The sequence below is a fragment of the Saccoglossus kowalevskii genome, chromosome 11, assembly GCF_978046115.1.
Source record: "Saccoglossus kowalevskii chromosome 11, keSacKowa6.1, whole genome shotgun sequence".
Taxonomy (NCBI): Eukaryota; Metazoa; Hemichordata; class Enteropneusta; family Harrimaniidae; genus Saccoglossus; species Saccoglossus kowalevskii.
This window is the reverse complement of record NC_140651.1, coordinates 34,180,142-34,200,558: the sequence shown is the minus strand read 5'-3', so window position 1 is coordinate 34,200,558 and position 20,417 is coordinate 34,180,142. Positions and strand designations below refer to the sequence as shown.

The 20,417-nt window shown below is 33.4% G+C and overlaps 1 protein-coding gene and 3 long non-coding RNA genes across 4 annotated transcripts; 1 reads left to right on the top strand and 3 right to left on the bottom strand.

The window, feature by feature from the left end:
- The first annotated feature begins 2,443 nt into the window (after positions 1-2,443).
- On the top strand, positions 2,444-4,052 carry LOC146737160 (uncharacterized). The gene is made up of 2 exons (XR_014930975.1): positions 2,444-2,592; positions 3,878-4,052. It is a non-coding gene; the product is annotated as an uncharacterized LOC146737160 (long non-coding RNA).
- Positions 3,987-9,944, bottom strand: LOC146737159 (uncharacterized). Its single transcript, XM_085505350.1, has 5 exons — positions 9,761-9,944; positions 9,258-9,319; positions 6,150-6,306; positions 5,851-6,005; positions 3,987-4,456 (listed from the first exon to the last, which is right to left on the bottom strand). Exons 1-5 carry the CDS (start codon positions 9,942-9,944, stop codon positions 4,127-4,129), a joined length of 888 nt encoding a protein of 295 aa, XP_085361476.1. The 3' UTR covers positions 3,987-4,126.
- LOC146737158 (uncharacterized) lies at positions 9,921-11,938 on the bottom strand. The gene is made up of 4 exons (XR_014930974.1): positions 11,907-11,938; positions 11,220-11,248; positions 10,560-10,823; positions 9,921-10,006 (listed from the first exon to the last, which is right to left on the bottom strand). It is a non-coding gene; the product is annotated as an uncharacterized LOC146737158 (long non-coding RNA).
- A 4,164-nt stretch (positions 11,939-16,102) lies between these two features.
- LOC146737157 (uncharacterized) lies at positions 16,103-16,550 on the bottom strand. The gene is made up of 3 exons (XR_014930990.1): positions 16,497-16,550; positions 16,313-16,377; positions 16,103-16,140 (listed from the first exon to the last, which is right to left on the bottom strand). It is a non-coding gene; the product is annotated as an uncharacterized LOC146737157 (long non-coding RNA).
- Between the last annotated feature and the right edge of the window lie 3,867 nt (positions 16,551-20,417).

Sequence of the window (20,417 nt, the reverse complement as noted above, 5' to 3'; positions counted from 1 at the left end):
TTTGTCGCTTGGTGGCCACATTTACAAAATAAAACGATTTCGGTATTCATATTTGTCACTTGGTGGCGATATTTACAATATAAAAAGATTTCGGTATTCATATTTGTCACTTGGTGGCGATATTTACAATATAAAACGATTCAACGATCGCGGTAATCATATTTGTCACTTGGTGGCGACATTTACAATATAAAACGATTGCGGTATTCATATTTGTTGTTTGGTGGCGACATTTACAATATAAAACGATTGCTGTATTCATATTTGTCACTTGGTGGCGATATTTACAATATAAAACGATTGCGGTATTCATATTTGTCACTTGGTGGCGACATTTACAATATAAAACGATTGCGATATTCATATTTGTTGCTTGGTGGCGACATTTACAATATATTAACGATTGCGGTATTCATATTTGTTGCTTGGTGGCGTCATTTACAATATAAAACAATTGCGGTATTCATATTTGTTGCTTGGTGGCGATATTTACAATATAAAACGATCAAAGCGATTGAGAGGTATTCATATTTGTCACTTGGTGGCGACATTTACAATATAACACGATTGCGGTATCCATATTTGTCGCTTGGTGGCGACATTTACAATATAACACGATTGCGGTATTCATATTTGTCACTTGGTGGCGACATTTACAATATAAAACGATTGCGATATTCATATTTGTCACTTGGTGGCAACATTTACAATATAACACGATTGCGATATTCATATTTGTCACTTGGTGGCGATATTTACAATATAAAACGATTCAACGATTGTGGTATTCATATTTGTCACTTGGTAGCGACATTTACAATCTAAAACAATCAAAACGATTGCGGTATTCATATTTTTCACTTGGTGGCGATATTTACAATATAAAACGATTCAACGATTGCGGTATTCATATTTTTCACTTGGTGGCGACATTTACAATATAAAGCGATTCAACGATTGCGGTATTCATATTTGTCACTTGGTGGCGACATTTACAATCTAAAACGATTGCGGTATTCATATTTGTCACTTGGTGGCGACATTTACAATATAACACGAGTGCGGTATTCATATTTGTCACTTGGTGGCGATATTTACAATATAAAACGATCGCGGTCTTCAATACTAACTCATTATACCCTAATTTAAAATAAAGCAAATTTGCAATCTAATTATAATACTCTTTACATACTCCTTCTACATTGCAATTCATAAATATGTAGGTGTTTTGTTGGAAGCATGGTAAGAGGTATAACTTGTCAAACTTAATCAAAGTATTCATCAATGGTTGACACTTGGTGGCACTATTTACAAATTTTACAGACGTAGAAGGCAACATCCTGATAAAAACAATACCATTATACACACGATTAAAAAAAGAATTTTGTAATTGAAATCTCGAAAGTGGCTAAACAACAGACAACAAAAAATGGTGACCCTAAAGTTCGAATACTATGTTTATAACGTAACCAATGATCTCCAAGTGTTAAAAGATCATTTGTAGCGATATACTAGGTATACTTCTAATTTTACTATATCACTCCGGCGTGATGTCCATTTGTATCTATACTTGAACCTGTATCTTTATTTGAAAATATATCACAGATTACGCAGGGCATTTTGGAAAGATGGCGACAAATAACTATATTCAGTTCTTGAATATTTTGAGAAATTTAATTCAAAACAAAATGAATCATTTCCGATTCACTTTTCTGTCCCGGATGTTATCGCGGAGATTCAATAAAAACACATAAACGTTTAAATGTACTTTTAAATAAACATTCCGTGTTCTAAGATCCTAAACTACACGAAATAGACTACATGAAAGGTTTATCAGTATACACGGGACGTGATATGGAGCAACTAGGTATCATCTAACTGTTCATCTTGTTGGAATTTTGGGATTTTTTCTTCAAGAGAAAAAAATGATTATTTCTTCATTCAAATTTGCCGTAATAACGTCAGGAACCCAAATATGTACTTATTGACTGAATCATATAAACCAAGTTTGAGGTAATATTGACACTGACTTATGTAAGTGACGTTAGTAGTAGATTTTAGTGATACAATACTGCATATACTGTGAGCAAAATTCTAAAAGCGGCCCCTGCGACTACGCCTGTAGCGCGACTATCTGACAAAAGCGACTATCTAACAAAATGTTTATTTTCCCACAAAGCTAGGGCGTATCAGAACCGCATCACTTTTGTGTTTCTAATATTATTGATATCCACGCGTTTCGCCATTGTTTCTGATCTGAAGTGCAACAATTTGTAGAAGCACCGTTTGTAAATATGGTGAAACTGTCTCCATTTGCACAGTATTTTCCAATGATTGACAAAATCTGCGTCGATCTGAAGAAATCGGATGTCGTTACATTCGAAAATCTGTATACTGCAGTCATCTCTAAGATACCAGTCGACAAGGAACACGATAAAACATTTTTCAAGTCCTTGAAAAAAGCTGTCAAAAACAGATATTACAGAGTTATGGTGCCTAAATTATTAAATGAAGACATCAAGTGCAGACTATGCGGTGTTCCATGTCCTCAATGTAATCGCCGTATATCCAGAAAAAGTATCCAGAGCAATGGTTAGTATTTTATTAGTTTACTTTTGTAACTTACGGGTTCTATTATGTTGTGGTCTCAATGAATGAGATGCCATGATTTTGTAGTCATGGGTCCTATTACTGTGTAGTCTCAATGAATGAGATGCCATAATTTTGTAGTCATGGGTCCTATTATTGTGTGGTCTCAACGAATGAGATGCCATAATTTGTAGATATAGGATCTATAATTGTGTGGTCTCAATGAATGAGATGCCATAATTTGTAGATATAGGTGCTATAATTGTGTGATCTCAATGAATGAGATGCCATAATTTAGAGATATAGGATCTATAATTGTGTGGTCTCAATGAATGAGATGCCATAATTTGTAGATATAGGTGCTATAATTGTGTGATCTCAATGAATGAGATGCCATAATTTGTAGACATGGGTCCTATAATTGTGTGGTCTCATTGAATGAGATGCCATAATTTGTAGACATGGGTCCTATAATTGTGTGGTCTCAATGAATGAGATGCCATAATTTGTAGATATAGGTGCTATAATTGTGTGATCTCAATGAATGAGATGCCATAATTTGTAGACATGGGTCCTATAATTGTGTGGTCTCATTGAATGAGATGCCATAATTTGTAGACATGGGTCCTATAATTGTGTGGTCTCACTGAATGAGATGCCATAATTTGTAGACATGGGTCCTATAATTGTGTGGTCTCATTGAATGAGATGCCATAATTTTTAGACATGGGTCCTGTAATTGTGTGGTCTCATTGAATGAGATGCCATAATTTTTAGACATGGGTCCTATAATTGTGTGGTCTCATTGAATGAGATGCCATAATTTGTAGATATAGGTCCTATAATTCTGTGGTCTCAATGAATGAGATGCCATAATTTGTAGACACGGGTCCTATAATTGAGTGGTCTCAATGAATGAGATGCCATAATTGTGTGGACATGGGTCCTATAATTGTGTGGTCTCACTGAATGAGATGCCATAATTTGTAGACATGGGTCCTATAATTGTGTGGTCTCAATGAATGAGATGCCATAATTTGTAGATATAGGTCCTATAATTCTGTGGTCTCAATGAATGAGATGCCATAATTTGTAGACACGGGTCCTATAATTGCGTGGTCTCAATGAATGAGATGCCATAATTGTGTGGTCTCATTGAATGAGATGCCATAATTTTTAGACATGGGTCCTATAATTTTGTGCTCTCAATGAATGAAATGCCATAACTTGGGTAAACTGTATGTCATTGTAAAATATCCCTTTTGTAACATTTTTTTTATATTTTCAGCTGAAACTCCTGAAGGTTCAACAGCAAAGAATCATAAAGTGCCAACACAGACTCCAGCAAAAAAGATTGTGACTCGTTCAATGAAAAAACTAAGACACTGAATTTCAACTTTGTTTGCAAAAAATACTTTAATTTACTTGTTAACAATAAAAATAAATATGTGAATATAATATGAGACTCTAAATCTTTGTGGTTTACTTAAACTCAAACATACATTTACTTTTACTAAGAACACAAGGACTACTTAATTTACAGCATCTCTAAAAAATGCACCCACTCTTTATATTGTTCATAACCATCATCAGACAATATTATAATATTTCTGTGATGCTGATATTCTGGTGAGAATTCTGTCAAAAAAGTTCTCACAAGCCGTGTATTGAACAAATAAGGAAACTTAAATTTTCTAAATTCGTCATAAACTCTCATAAGCTCTTCAGGAACAATGAAAAATTCTCTTGTGTTATCTAGAGGAATATGTATTCCTTTAAGGTGCAGAAAATATACAAAACTAATACTGGCACAATCTATAATCAAAAATGATCGCTGAGTGTCTGCATCACCAGCACCAGTTTCAGGCTGTAAGGTAAAGAAAGAATTGTTACATTGTATAAAATAATAAAAAATAACACCATAATGGGCCATTCCAGTTTATATCTGCACCTCCCTGTTGATGTGGTTGGATTTCCAGCAATGTATGATGGGGAAAATACCCCGGAATTCCAACTCTATATGAGAAACAGAATCTGGAAATCCAGGCAAGTATGGAAAACAAATTCCTGGAAATCCAGGCAGTTATGGCTACTAAATAAAATATGGCCTAGTTTATCTCGCCACATACCGGTTGATGAGGTTGGATTTCCAACAGAATGACTAAAAAAACTTGGAATTCTGACTGTATATGGTAAAAAAATTGGGCCAGTATGAAACAGTTGGAAATTAGATAAGGATGGTGGCACGAATGAGCTCATCAACACCGTGAATCAGGACTAGTTTGGATTTTGATTATCAAATATAAAATTTTGAACTTGGTAAATTAGCATATGATGAGTTATATTTGGAAATCCTACTCTGTATGGTGGCACAATGGAACTCATCAACACCATAAGTAGGAATTATAGCAGATATAAACTGGAATGGCCCAATGCAGTCTTACATTGTATAAGAAAACTGACTAATTATACACTTTAATCTTGTTACTTGTTAGAATGTTCTATCATTGAATTAATTACTGTTGTATAAACCTGGAGCTAACAGGCATTCACTAATGTTTAGAATGTAATCAAAATCAACATACAGTTTAATGTGGAACAAAGTTTTTTTTTTCTCATTTCTCAGTGTCAATATTCAGATAATCTGTGAAATAAAATTAATTTCAGTCGATATTTTTTTTAATAATAATAGAGTACATTTTCCTATTATTTATTATTTAAGCTATTTCAATTTGTTTTATTTCATTCTTTGATTTATTATTATTATTAATTGGAATCTTGCGAAAAACAACAGGAATCTTGCATTAAAATCTTGCTAGAGCAACAGGCAATCACAGAAACTCTTTTTGTTGGCTTACAGGTTGCTCATAGGAAACAATGACATAGCATAGATATTGTAGAAAACCTGGGCTCTGTTGTGAAAAAAATGATTTTCTCAATCTAAAGACAATTCGGCTAGCAGAAATACCAGGAAAAGATGATTATATATGTTACCAGGGGCAAGAAGCTAGTCGAACATAATGACGTGATATTCTATCATAATATTAGGCCAGATAAGCAATACCGATTATGGCATTCGTACACAGAAAATATCTATTTGCTGCCGAAATTCTGAGAAAATGATGTCGATGCACAGATGAAATCTAAGTTTAGGCCCCTTTTCAGGCTGTGCCTTTTCAGAAGGGGAACTACACGCACATATTTTAAATCTAGAAATGCCAACTGTAGATCTACACAATTAGTAAATGGGGTGTCACCTACCATGTCCATTTCTGCTCGCTCAGATAGAAATGATGCAGCTTCTTCTAATGTGAAATATGTTTTATCACTATCAGTGAAATCATAGTAATTCACATCATCCTTCTTTTTCAGATGACTGCTATTACTAAGTAACTTGGCAATATGTACCAATGGTTCTAAAAAATGAATGTAATGAATTTAACTAAATTAGTACTCAAACAAGTCAATTCAACAATTAATGGGAACAACATACTGTGTGCATTACATCAGCTTTAGATTTGCCCTTGTGAATATTATATGGCATACATCTGAATACTTACTGCTAAGTGCTTTCATATGCATATCATCCATAAATGTTGGTGTAATTAATAAATTCCATTGTTTGCACACACATTTCAGTTTTCTAGCATCGTCTTCATCATTACAGGCATAGCGGACTATCATCGTTAAAACTTCTGCAGGCAGACTGTTAAGATTCTAAAAGACATAAGTCAATAGAAATTTAAATCTTTGATATTGCTTTAAACACCAAGTTTATTTGTAATTAATATACAGTACTTAAGCTGAACAAAACATAAATGTCACAGTCCCCATTATTTAATTATAAAATACTCATGTTAAATTAATACATGGAACATCTGCAAAGCATTGAATTAATATGTACTCTATGTGGGTGCATCATAAAGTGATTTCCCTTAATCTGGTAACTGAAAACTTTCATTGATCCCATCCAAAATTTCAGAGTAGAGATGTGCAACCAAACTGTCTCATAAATGCTCAAGAAATTGCACTCATAAATTTGAGTAAACCTTGATGTACCTTTAATAACAACTTGACTTCTTTGTTAATTCAGGTCTTTGTATATTACCAGGACCTAGGTTTGTTTCATTATCACCACTATAATTCCCATCAAAATTTAGCCCTGACACCCCTCAACATTTCCTGCTGAGATTGCTATGGTACAACCCATTTGTCACTGATTCAGATCAAGGTCATCTTACATACCTGGTTTGTACATTACAAATTGCAATTAATCTACATAACGTGAAATGGACTGGGAAATATTTTTCATAAAATTTCCCCATTTCTTCTTATGAGAAGTCAACCTATTCCGTCAGACAGCAATGAAGTACTCTATCTCCAGTATATATTTTACATATCTTTTGTATGCCAAGAATTCTGGTTTTGATTTTTATATCCACACAAGTAAATATATTTTTTTGCTATCAGAGAGAGGAAGTTGACTAAACATGTAAAGTTTTCATCCCCAAGAATGATTTGTTGTGCATTCAGGAATGCCCTCAGGCTAAGCTTAACCCCCCCCCCCCAAGCATGTACATTACCAAAAATCTTGGGGGCATTGACACTGGTAAAACAAATGGATAAGAGATTCAGAGCATGATGAACAGAAAGTACACAGATCCTAAGCATGCTCAGTTGGCTCTATCAGTGCAGTTGGAGAGGTAATTTTGGGTGAAAATCTTGAAAAAAGACCCACTTAGGATTAGTGTTTTTGGTTTCTTAGTGACAGCTCTGTATTTGTTATGTATAATGCAAACTGAGTTTCTGTTTCATATAGTTAGGTTCGAATATATTAGGTTAAACTTGTGAATCAGTAATCAGGAATTCATGAATCTGAATTTAACAGAATCAATTATTCTGAGCATGCTCAGTTGCTCTGTCAGTGAGAGGTAATTTTGAATGAAAATCTTGAAAACAAGCCACGCATGGCACAGTCCCCGTTAGTTATCAAATTTAAGATATATAGTTTTGTTTATAGTAATATAGCGGGAATATAACCATGTCAGGAATATGATTTTTTAACATTAAAATGATTGACATTTGTATCTGATCGTCAAACAAGTACTTGTCCATATTGAGAGATATTGCTCTGGAACAGCATTCAAAATCAGCCATTTTGAATACATGTATATATATTACATGATGTATAACGAATATATAAAATTTAAAAATAATAAGTCAAAGCATTTAAGAGATATGGCTCTAGAAGCCCAATCATTAAAACAAAATGACCGCCAGTCAGCCATTTTGAATCCAATCTGAAAAATAAAATGACGAGCATCAGGAACCCATAATGTCTAATGTATGTACCAAGTTTGAACGAAATCCACCCATAAATGCTTGATATTTGATGATTTTTTTGGCACAAAAATGACCACCATTCAGCCATTTTGAATAGGATAGTCAAACCAATATATCTGTTTATCTATGACAAGATGTATAATGAATATTTAAAATTTTAAAATATTATCAATCAAAACAAGTCGAAGATATGGGTCTAGAAGCCCATTCATTAAAACAAAATGGATGCCAGACAGCCATTTTGAATCTGATCTGAAAAATAAATAATGTGCATCAGGAACCTGTAATGTCTAATATATGTACCAAGTTTGAACAAAATCCATCCATAAATTCCAGAAATGCTTGATATTTGATGATTGTTTAGCACAAAAAAGGGCACCATTTGGCCATTTTGAATAGGATTGTCAAACCAATATATCTGTCTATCCATGACATGATGCATAACGAGAACCACATTCATTAATACAAAATGGCCACCAGTCGGCCATTTTGAATCTTATCTGAAAAACAAAATTATTTGCATCAAGGTCCCATAATGTCTAATGTATATACCAAGTTTGAACAAAATCCATTTGTAAACAGCCGAGAAATGCTCGATTTTGAGTACAAAAATGGCCGCCATTCGGCCATCTTGAATCAGATCGTGAAACAAATTGACGTGCATATGTATAATATCATGTATGTATGTGATTGGTCCAGGCATTTCTAAGATACAGGTTCGGACGCACGCACAGATGCACGCAGCTCAAAACATAAGTCCCTGTTTTTGGACTGCGTCCTCACAGGGACTAAAACGACCCACTTAGGATTTTTAGTTCTGGAAAAAAAATTTACGTGCATATGTAACACAGACTTGTTCATCAACCTGCCAAGTTTCATTGACATCTGCTGCAAAGTCCCTGAGAAAATGTGAGAGATAACTTGAAAATGAGAAAGAAAGTAATTCTAGTACTAGTCAGACCTGATGATATAGCTTGTATATAGCACACATTAGAAACTAATCTTATCTTGCCCTTGAATATCTGGTACACTGAAGTCATTTAGTGGTTATGCATGCCTGCATACATCCACTCATCACTTATGTGGACACTGTCTAATGAAATGTATCAGCAAAAATATTCACAAAAATTACATTTTGACAGAAATGAGAGAAAACCACCCTTGGCACCCACCTACATGAGAGCATTTTGCATTAATAGTTTTGAAAAAATCTATACTGTAAATAGGAACAAAAAGATACTGAATAATTAGTAATCTGACTTGCTCCACTTTGTCAATTTCAACAATGGAGCTGAAAAGGTCATGTAATTTAACTGCAGATTTACCTGGATTGTTGTAGTCTCATCACTCTCATCATTGCTATTAAGCTCAGTGTTTTCTTCAATCTCTATTAATGAATCACATTCAATTTAAGAAAGTGAATCAACTATTTTTTGTGCATACAATGTATGAATATGAGTAAAAAATATACTTGAAATATTTACTACCCGTGTTGCAACTTTTCAAATGTGTACTGAGATAAAAACAGTATATTCAGTATTAACACTTTTTTAAAGTTGAATTCCTGCTAACAGCAATGAAGTCAAACAAGAAAGCCACCAGACTATTATGATTGGTTCCATAAGCTTGTGGTGATAGGAGGGAAGGGTTTCCATGGTACAGATAGTGGGTGTAATGTAATTTAGAATTGAGAATCAGATTGATAATAATGTTGAGCCAAATTATTAGTTGTAAATAAAAAATACTCACAGGTGTATGGTATATTATAAGCATGTTTTTTTTTAAGAACATAAAGTAAGATAAAGAGAAATTACAAACATGAACTCACCTGCAGATTCTAGAGACATAAAATGAAGACTTGGAATATAACCAATATACAATGTGGGGTATTTCTGGGTTTTAGTTTCTATGCATCTAGCAAATGTTGGTGCAATAATTTCTATATTGCACTGCAACATTACTGCAGCTACAGCAAGCATTATCTGATCACCCCATTCACCATAAGAACTCATCCTGAGTACATACTCATCCCAACTTTATAGTCCCATGTCATCCAAATCATGCCTTGTACTATCTTATATTAAGAAAACAGTAATAATAATAAGTTGTGGTAAATGACATTAGTCATAGTCATAGTCAAATCCTAAATTACCATGGATTTGCGTGGAAAAACTGAGTAGCCAGGTAATTGTATCACAAATAAACCATATTGTTAGTGCTAAATACCACATCATTATAACCAAGTCATCTCAACATTATGCTTTAACATTTATATAAATGTTCCCTCCAAAAGAGCCATCATTTTGATAGCTGAACAAATATAAAGTTGGTGGAACATGTATGCTGTCAATGCATGCAGTCAAAACCCATAATAATCCAACCTTTCCAACAGTGAGTGAACCCCCCCCCCCCCCACTTACTAGAATTTTTTGATTTATAATTGCACTAAACTAAATTTGCCATACAGACACACTCACACATTAAGATGACTTAAGCTGTGCTCTGCTCTCAAATGAAGGCAAAAAATAACTTGCATCTAACCGAGAAAATATGGTGGTGGCGTAAATTATGATAAAAAAAAGTGAGTGCTTTTGATCACATTATTTTATAGGATAAGTGTTCTGTACCTCCAAATCACTTTTATGCATCTCCATGTATTGTATCAGACAGTGTCTCATAGTCGCATGATCTAGTGTCTTCGATGGATAGTTTCGAGTTCTGCATACTTGTTCTGATAGTGCATGAAACAAACATTTTACATCTCCGGGGGTTTCAGGAACTGCAATCTTCATGTTCAATTCCTTTAACTTGATCATTTCTTTCAAACCCACCATCTGATGCATCCTTTGATTCTCTTAGAACTGTTAAAACTTTTAGAATTTGATAGTAATCTTAAAAAAAAAGAGCATTGACAATATTTTCAATTAGTGAAACATTTCCAATTGAACAATGTCATTGAGAACATTCTGATGTGCCACAGACAAACAAAATATAATTCACTTTTTATTTTTGATCAAGTGAACATATTGAGATTGCATCATAATTGCAATACTACGAGTTGAATGGAACTACACACTACTGAAATTATTCAACAGACAAACCTTCACCAGAAATTTCATTTTTGTATTTTCCTGTTAGTCCAAGTATCTGACAGGCCTCTTTAATATGGTCATGACTAAACAATACTTCTTTTTTAGGATTTACTGTTGGAAGATTATCAGAGTTTCAGCAATGTTCATAAAAACATACGTTTCAAGTTCTTGTATTGCAAATTTAAAATAATTTACCTTTCTCTGATGGGTTCGGTCTGTTTGCTCTAAAAATAAAGGAAAATATTTTTAAAAGTTGAAAAAGCATGCCTGATACAACTCTGTCATGTGTAATGACTTTGATTTCTTAACTTAGACATAGTGTTCTAAAGAAAAAAGTCCTTTCGCTGGTCATAGTGTAAACTTGTATTAGTTTATATTTATTTACTATGAACAAATACAGTATTGCAATATTGTTCACTGTTTTGCAAACACAATAGCAATATTGTTAGTTCAAATTTAACAGTTTGTAATGATATTGAGCCTGATATCAATATTGTGACTGTTCGCAAACCAGTGAGCTATATTGCAATACTGCTGAATGTGTTGCTTATTTTCATTCACAGTAATAGGTGTGCCAGCTTGTTATATGTATAGTGCAATGGCTAAGCAACATATATTTTTGGGATTACATGACAGGATTGTGAGCTCATCTCACCTATCATTGTGATTAAAATGGCAAATAAATGCAATACCATGTGGATAAACAGTCCCAGTCTAACATGGTCACCTGCAGACCTTAACCAATGTTCCCCAAAAGTTCTGTTATCCAACCAGCATTCAATCCAACAGAACACGAACAATGTAGACATGACCTCATGACTTCGGTCATTCTCTTGTTATATGTGACAGAGGATTTATGATATTTTTTTATCATGTACTCACATTTTTGTAATATCATCCATCAGCTCTTTTCGAATAGTTTTTATGTTATCCTATAAAAGAACAGAAGTAGAATAACTAGAATGTGCTCCAACATTGTAAGATTATGTCAAAAATTCAGAATGGGTGCAGTTGACCATAATTGTTACATCTCAAATACATGAACTTGTAACCAGATGTGTTCCAATATAATGACACCTGGAATCCTTTCTTACAGATGACATCACATTCAGATAAAATATCTGATCTCAAAATGTGATAGGCCTGAACAACGTATAATAAGTATATTTATTTAGCATATATCAGACATTTGCATACAATTGCAGAAGCAAGATCTGCAGAAACAGAAAAGGAATATACATTCATATGGAATTCAAATAGTTTTAGAATTAGCTCAATTTTAATTAAATAAGAATATATTCTGACAAATAATGTTACTGTACAATACTTAAAACATTAATAACAGTAGCTTTTATATGGTATACTATTACCTTGTACATGGGGCATCCTTTCAAAATCAAACACTTTGCATTCTGAAATGAAATGAAATGAAAAGAAAATTGAACAAATCATTGTCAATAACATAGTTCCCATTCAGTGACTTGATTATAAACAATCAAAAATGTTTGGGGAGCATATGCTACGTCAAACGGCAGGTTAAATTTGTTCATTCATGACACCTCCCAGAAATAAAAGGTTGTTAGGTCACAAAACAAAAGGTGTATTGTTCATACCAAGTTTTAATGAAATCAGTTTATGAATGGCTGAGAAACAATTACATGCTCATATGTTGATTTCAGGTGTACTATTTGACAAAAAGTCAACAATCGGTGAGATCGATTAATGAAAGTTGTCACATCAGAGACCATGGTTGCATTCACCTCTGCATTAGTAAAGGTCTTTAAAAAGCGAAACCAGTATATGTACAAAGAATTGCATAATTCATTACATACCTTCAACATGTAAACACCACAGTCAACAAAATTATCTTCTCCTTGTTTAGGCACTTCCTGGTTCACAAATAGAGATGATTAGTAAATTGTTGATATCACATACAAATTTCAAGGGAATGCATCACAGGAAAAAACACTGACCAATTATAAGATGAAATTGGCTACCAGCCACAAATTAATTGGGCCATATCAGGTGTTTATATTCTCTATTATTGATACCTTTGTCCAGAATTGGTCACATCTACATACATGTTTACATGCGTATCCTTGACTCAATAGGAATAGTGAAAGCAGCATCGCGGATTACTCCACAGGTATCTCCAAGTGTTCACCTTCCTGCCTCATTTATTGATGATTATCACACAGATACAAATAAATAATCACATTTAAGTCCATTCCAGACATAGATGTGTAAAAGATTGGCTGATAACATTGTTTCCATCCATACACGTTATCATGCATGAACCAATTTTATATAAACATAGTACACATGACGTGCTAAGTATTACATGAATAATTTTTAAATTTGGGAGGGGGAGAGCATTTACATTAAATTTTGGTCGGGAAAGGGTAAAAATGTTTGTCATATCAGAACCATGGAACAAATTACATCTACTAAAAACTGTTAAAACCTTCACATAGTGTGTACTCCATTCTTCTTCTTTATATGTGACATTAATGTACTTGCATTCTTCACTGATAAAGCTTCTGTAAAAATAAATATAATTGTTAATGTGGGTGTGGTGTCATAATTACTTTTAAAGGGTTTGCTTCAATACATTGTGCTTACGAAAGTTTGATACTCCAGCTATACTGCCTTTGAATACACTTTCTGGTATCCTCGAATAATCCTATATTATTCCATACCTTATTTGTAGTTCTACCAATGGATATCTTGGTGATGCATCCAAGGAATCATAGAAGCTTATTTTCTTATTTCTACTATCTACTTCCTTAATAAAATGAAAAACAAAATATATGTAGTTTATAATCCTTGCAGTTATTCTGATAAGTAATAAATCAGTATTTCACATTCAATTTGGTAACTATGAAACTGCATACAACCGTATACAAAATTAATATTATTAAGGAAATATCCATAGTATAATTATTTTGATAACAACATCTATAGGTTTATGTAATTAATTCTCTAATTCAAACAAACAATCATTAAACAAATGTTTTTTTTATAGAAAATGATGTAGGATTTTAAAATTTGTCAACATACCACTAATATCCAGTGATTATTATTCACATGCACAGGAATAACCATCTTGTTCATCGCAAATAATCCGGGTACCTGAAGTTTGAATAATTAAATAATATCATAGACGCCTGTGTCATGTCTATTCGCAAATTGTCTAGCAGTTTACTAACTGTATTATCACCGAATTATACTCTAGGGAAACCTTAGTTACAACATAAAGTCACTGCTTAATTGCACTTAAATGGAGAAAGTAAAACATTTATGCAGCAGCTGACATCTACAGTATTGGCAGTATTGCACAGACCTGCAGAGATCAGCATAAAGTGCTGCCTCTTGTACCACAATGAAATACATGTAACACTGCCAATGCATTGAAAAGTTGTTTTCAGTTGGACCTTTTTATAGACCCCATTGGAATTTTATAAATAAAGTTACTGACTAAAAGTATATAAATGACTGGTTAGTATTAACAGAAATTAGATGTATTAAATTACTTTTCCAAAATCAAAATAGATGGTCAGAATTTGAATATGTATGGTGTTCATGCATTCTTGTGTCAAAACTGAATTTAATTTGTCCAGGCTCATGTGAGAGACATAGTAGTATGGTCAAAAAAGAAAGAATGTGAAACTAATTGTCAAGGACATGTATCCTAACATGTTTACAGCCATTCTGAGAATTATTCGGACAGTCAGTTAGCAAAATGACTTGCAACTTTGCAAAACACTTTGGTCTTTGCCCAATCTAGACTTGTCATAGCCACTTGAGTGACGGGCGCGTGGTTTGGGATTACTGTTTCATAGGGGTTGTCTGCTTGGTGAATTGTAAGTATTATCTAGCGTGCGTTCACAGCAATTATTCTTTATAATTATATTGTAATTATTTTCAATAATTTTGAAAATCACAAGTTGGATGTTGCTTAAATCTGTCGAAAAATGTCAACCCCGCGCTCATTTTAGTCAGTTGTACCTGTTACAAAAATGGACTAGACATAATAACGGTCGTTATACCCCGTCATTTTCAAACTGCAGTTGAAAAAGTGATTCGATCAAGGAAGGCACTTTTGATTTGACAAAATCCATCAAACCATTATAATCGAGTTTTCCGTCTGTGTATTCCTGACGTACTCACAGCACCAGTAATGTAAAAACAACTTTTGTATGGCCCAAAACTGTCGCGAAACTGCAGCGCGTCCCGCGTGTCGCTTTGAAAACAGCGTTTTATTCGCATCTTGCAAGATAATGGAAAGATTCCAATTGTGGGTGTGCCAATACAACGGCGCCATCAAGTCTAGATTGGAAAAGACCCAAGTGTTTTGCAAAGTTCCAACATATATTGCTAACTGACAGTCCGAATAATTCTCAGAACGGCTGTAATTTGAAGAGAAAAAAAAACATGTGAACGATATATTTTGAAAAACAATATGGCTGCCAGTTGGTCATCTGGTATCTAAGCCTTTGAGATACAGTAGTATGGTCAAAAAGCAAGATGACTGATTCGATTGTAAAACAAATTTTTATGGAAATGTAATCTAAAATTACAATGCATGTACCAAATTGAATCAGTAGACCACTAGGTAAAGTACTAGGCACATGCATAGAATGAAAAGATTTGGTTCACAGGGTTCTGAAATTTGACGGACAGGGACCGAATTATAAATTTCAGTTTCGAACTTTCAACGGACTAATTAGCCCAGACATGTTTGAGACACACTGAGACTAAACTACAATTTGTACAAAGTCCAATTTGTCCGAAGGGGGATTAAAAATTACCTATTAAACTAATGAATCAGGGCAAACATATTTTGCTTACCTTTCTCATGTGTTTAGTATAATGCCTTGTTCCCAATTTGTTTTTCTTCAATAAAGTACCAATTACAACTAAAAAAAATGTTGATGTAATGCATATACTAGTTGCAGTTCATATACTGTAAAACCTAACTTTTTGATTGCTGTGCCACCAGGGTGTGTTGATTTCACACAAAGTTAAATAACCTGATAATGATACACAATATAACAGACTTAACAATTACCTTTGAAGTCATTTTGTTCAGGCATTCCATGTACAAATTGATAATCTGAAAAAAAGGAAAGACATAACATTTTAAAATATAAACAATGCTTCATTGCAATATTGAGAATATCATCCACCAAAATCATGCATACCTTTTTATAAAATTAAAAGAAGGCAAAGTTCACAGTTTAGTGTCACTGTCACAATGTATTTCTTGTATCCGTTTCTATACTTACCTTATCATTCAGTTGTTCCTGTCCAACTAATATTCTGACATCTTCATTTTCTATAGTTTCATGTCCTACAATTTTTAAAGAAAAATAATTTGATTAGTCATCTGCAAGGTTTTGATAATGTCATGTCACTAGAAGTAATTATTAACACTTGTGATGATTACAAAATATTTCTCCATGTACTTACCTACAGTGTATGCTAACAGAGTTGGAGATTTTTTCATCCTCATATGGTCTTGCCTGAATGGAAATAAAGTGAAATGTCTACCAATCTATCAAGTGTAATTCTATACAGAAATAGTTATTTATGCCAAGTGAATATTACATTGCATGTGAGATAAAAATAAACAGTTTGCAAACATAGCCTGAACAGTATTATTATGTATTCCATAATAATGATGAATAATGAACAGTTGTGTGTTCTCTCATTTCCATAAAATTCAGAAACATTATCACCAAAATCACAAACACAATATAACTTGTAATGAGTAATCATAACTTACCAAACCTGGTTTGCAATATTGTGACCAGTAATACAGCAAGGGCCAGGTTTCTTTGCTTTTTTACAACACACCTTGTGCATTTTGTAACTACATACACCAGTTGCTATCCTTCGACACATCTTATCATCACATCTACATGTTTCTGTGGATAAAGATATTCATACAATGAGACAGACAAATGACAGTCACTTGCAGTCTCATACAATGAGACAGACAAATGGCAGTCACATACATTAAGACAAACAAATGGCAGTCACTTGCAGTCTCATACAATGAGACAAACAACTGACAATCACTTGCAGTCTCATACAATGAGACAGACAAATGGCAGTCACATACATTAAGACAGACAAATGGCAGTCACTTGCAGTCTCATACATTAAGACAGTCAAATGACAGTCACTTGCAGTCACATACATTGAGACAGACAAATGGCAGTCACTTGCAGTCTCATACATTGAGACAGACAAATGACAGTCACTTGCAGTCTCATACATTGAGACAGACAAATGACAGTCACTTGCAGTCACATACATTGAGACAGACAAATGGCAGTCACTTGCAGTCACATACATTGAGACAGACAAATGGCAGTCACTTGCAGTCACATACATTGAGACAGACAAATGGCAGTCACTTGCAGTCTTGTACAATAAAACACATATGACAGTCATTTTCAGTTTCATACAATATTACTCATATGCTGATCAAGACATATCACACTTATGATCCTTTTCTGAATAATTAAGCCCCAACAAATTTTTGTTTAGTGAAGAAGAACAAAATATTTACAAACCTTTGAACTTTTTTACTGTTGACTGCCTTTGAGATTCTTTCATACGTGTAATAGAAGTGAGGTCATCTACTTTTCTCCATTCAGTCACTTCTTTCTGGCCATCACAAGACATATACAAGACTTTGTACAAATACTTTTCAAGATTTCTAGCAATAACAGTTGCTTCAACAGTTTTAGGATTGTTCACATGCTTGCCCCCTCTAACTAGTCTGGCATCTTTTCCTTTAAATTTTACCAAAACATCATCACCTATGTCATAGATAGGAGGATTCTTTGCCAGTTTCTTCTCAGCAGCTTCTTTTGCGACTTTCTGTGAATGCAATCCTACTTCTTTTTGCATAAGAGACAACATTTCCAAGTGCTGACTAATGTCTTCAGGTGATATTTTAACACCACCATCAGTAGCCTATATCAATCATTATTTAAAATTTATTTCATATATAAAAGATACACAGTCTTGGCTTTAATGTTTTACCAATGCCACTATATATAAAGTGAGCACTACATAAACAAATATTTTTGTTAATTTCATGTTTGAATATCACAGATTAACAATGTGATTTAAATTCAATATAATAAGTATTGCACAAAGCTTCAAACATTGTAATGTTAACATAATTATACTTACAATCTCCTCGGGGTCATAATCAGAATTTGGATTTTCAGCTCCCACTTTCAAAATCCTGGTTTGATGATTGGATTTAAAACCAAAAAATGCCTCATATGGACTTCTGTTACCTAATATTTAAAGTGAAAGAAAACAATACTATAATATACTAAATAATTATATTCAAATAAAAATTATGAAAATGTTTATAATAAAATATACAGTGCCCCTAACTAAGTGACAAAACCTTTAGATATAGGTTTAGCTACTTTTGTGTATAGAAATGGTGATAACACTAAAAAAAATCATATCAGATGTTTGTGGTTCTACACAGCAGGATTCAATGAATAAAAGATATTTAAATAGAATTTCATTCTCTATTAATTACCAATATATTAGCAATTGTGTCATATGGTTAAAAAAATATATTAGTAATGTAAAATTAAATGATGTATTTGTACTTACCGAGTGAACTATGTGGACTTTCATTGTAAATCCGTGTATACACAGGTAAAATTGAAGCCCAATTTTCACTTCCACAACGCAACACATCATAACGTATTCTATCTTTTATTGTCCGATGAGATCTCTCGTCCTATGATAGAAAGTAAGATATTTGACTGTACTTGATGCTGAAAATACGTCCAAATACATGCTAAACAATGAAGTTACACTGATTCAGTGCAAAAATTTCAAACCCTGCAAAGACTGAAATTTGAATATATCTCGTACCTTTCCTTGACTTTGTGGGTGATGTGCCCTTCCGTGTATCAGCCTTGTGCATAAATGTGAGCACAGTAATTTAAGGACACCTTTAAACTCTGAGCCTTGATCAGACTGTAAAATTACAGGGGGTCCAAATTCAAGATAAATTTTGTAAAGTTCTGCAGCCACTGCACTTGATGATTTATCTGGTAATGCTCGCAACCATAAAAATCTAGTGAAGACATCAATCAAACTGAGGATATATTTAAACTGTACATGTTTGTCTTCACATGGATTGCCTGAAAAGTCAACCAAGTCAACTTGGTGTCTATTCGCTGTTACAGAAGTCATTGGTGCTCTATTTGCAAATACCGGGTTAAGTTTGCAAGCCTCAATTTCTTTATTTAAAATTGATCGAACTAAACGTTCACCAATTCCACTGAAATGATGGCTCATTAACAAGGATATTTTTTTGGCTCCTGCTCCTTTTGTTTCAGAACTAAAGCTGAGAACATAATTTTTTAGTTCATCGTTATGCAATAAAATAGATCCACGATGCATTATTCTGTCACACTGCTTTCCAAGCACTGGATCATAGACCATTTGCAATGATAGTTTGTATCTGGAAATCTTCTCATAGCCCATTATTTGCTGTGCATTCCTTTCACTAACTGGAATAGGGAATTTTCTTTTCAGAAGCTCAACAATTAAATCATACAGCTCCTTTCTGAGTTGTGGAGATCTAGATCGCTTACATGTCTATAGAGAAAAAAAGAAAAAAAATTGAAAAAGCTCAAAACGCCATATAAAAATGTGAAGTTATAAACCTTATAAATTATCGATTAATTAAATATAAAATAAGCTATTTACAGTAGATAGATACATACACCATCAAAAAAAACAGATTTCAATTATTTCTGTCATACTTTTTCATAACAGTTTTCAATCAAGATCAAAGAAATATTTGAAAAAAATTCTGTTGCAAGTGGTGCAATTTGAAACAAGCCAATATCAAAATAATACCATGTTTGGAAACGTTTCTAGTATTTCCTGGCAGCTGGTTTACCACATACGCATAAACAAATTTATAGCAAAGTCTTTTCAATTTGTACAAAAACTAGGAAAAGGCAACGCCTAAATAAAAAAAATATTAGCACAAAAACATACTAGGTTATGTAGTCATATTTGTGTTTTAATTTGAAGATATCATTACAAAATGAACAAATCTGAGAGTGGTACACATGTAGTATCTATATATGTAATATCAAAGAAATCGGACTTGCATTTTTTCAACAAGAAGTCGAAAATATCACTTTTTAGCAAAAATGACAAAAATATTAGAGATTTAAAGATATCATCATGAAATGAACAAATCTAAGAGAGGTACATATACATCAAGTATCAAAGCATTCAGCCTTGTAGTTTTCAAGAAGAAGTCGAAAATGTAAAACATTGACACGGACAGAGATGGACAATCACTCATATGATAAGCTCCGC

Excerpts from the sequence above, each read along its gene's own strand:
- LOC146737159 (XM_085505350.1), bottom strand. The coding sequence starts at position 9,944 with ATGAGTTCTTATGGTGAATGGGGTGATCAGATAATGCTTGCTGTAGCT. Across the intron at positions 9,320-9,760 it reads TATGTCTCTAGAATCTGCAG|AGATTGAAGAAAACACTGAG; the intron begins GTGAGTTCATGT and ends ATTCATTAATAG. Across the intron at positions 4,457-5,850 it reads AGCGAGCAGAAATGGACATG|CCTGAAACTGGTGCTGGTGA; the intron begins GTAGGTGACACC and ends TTTACCTTACAG.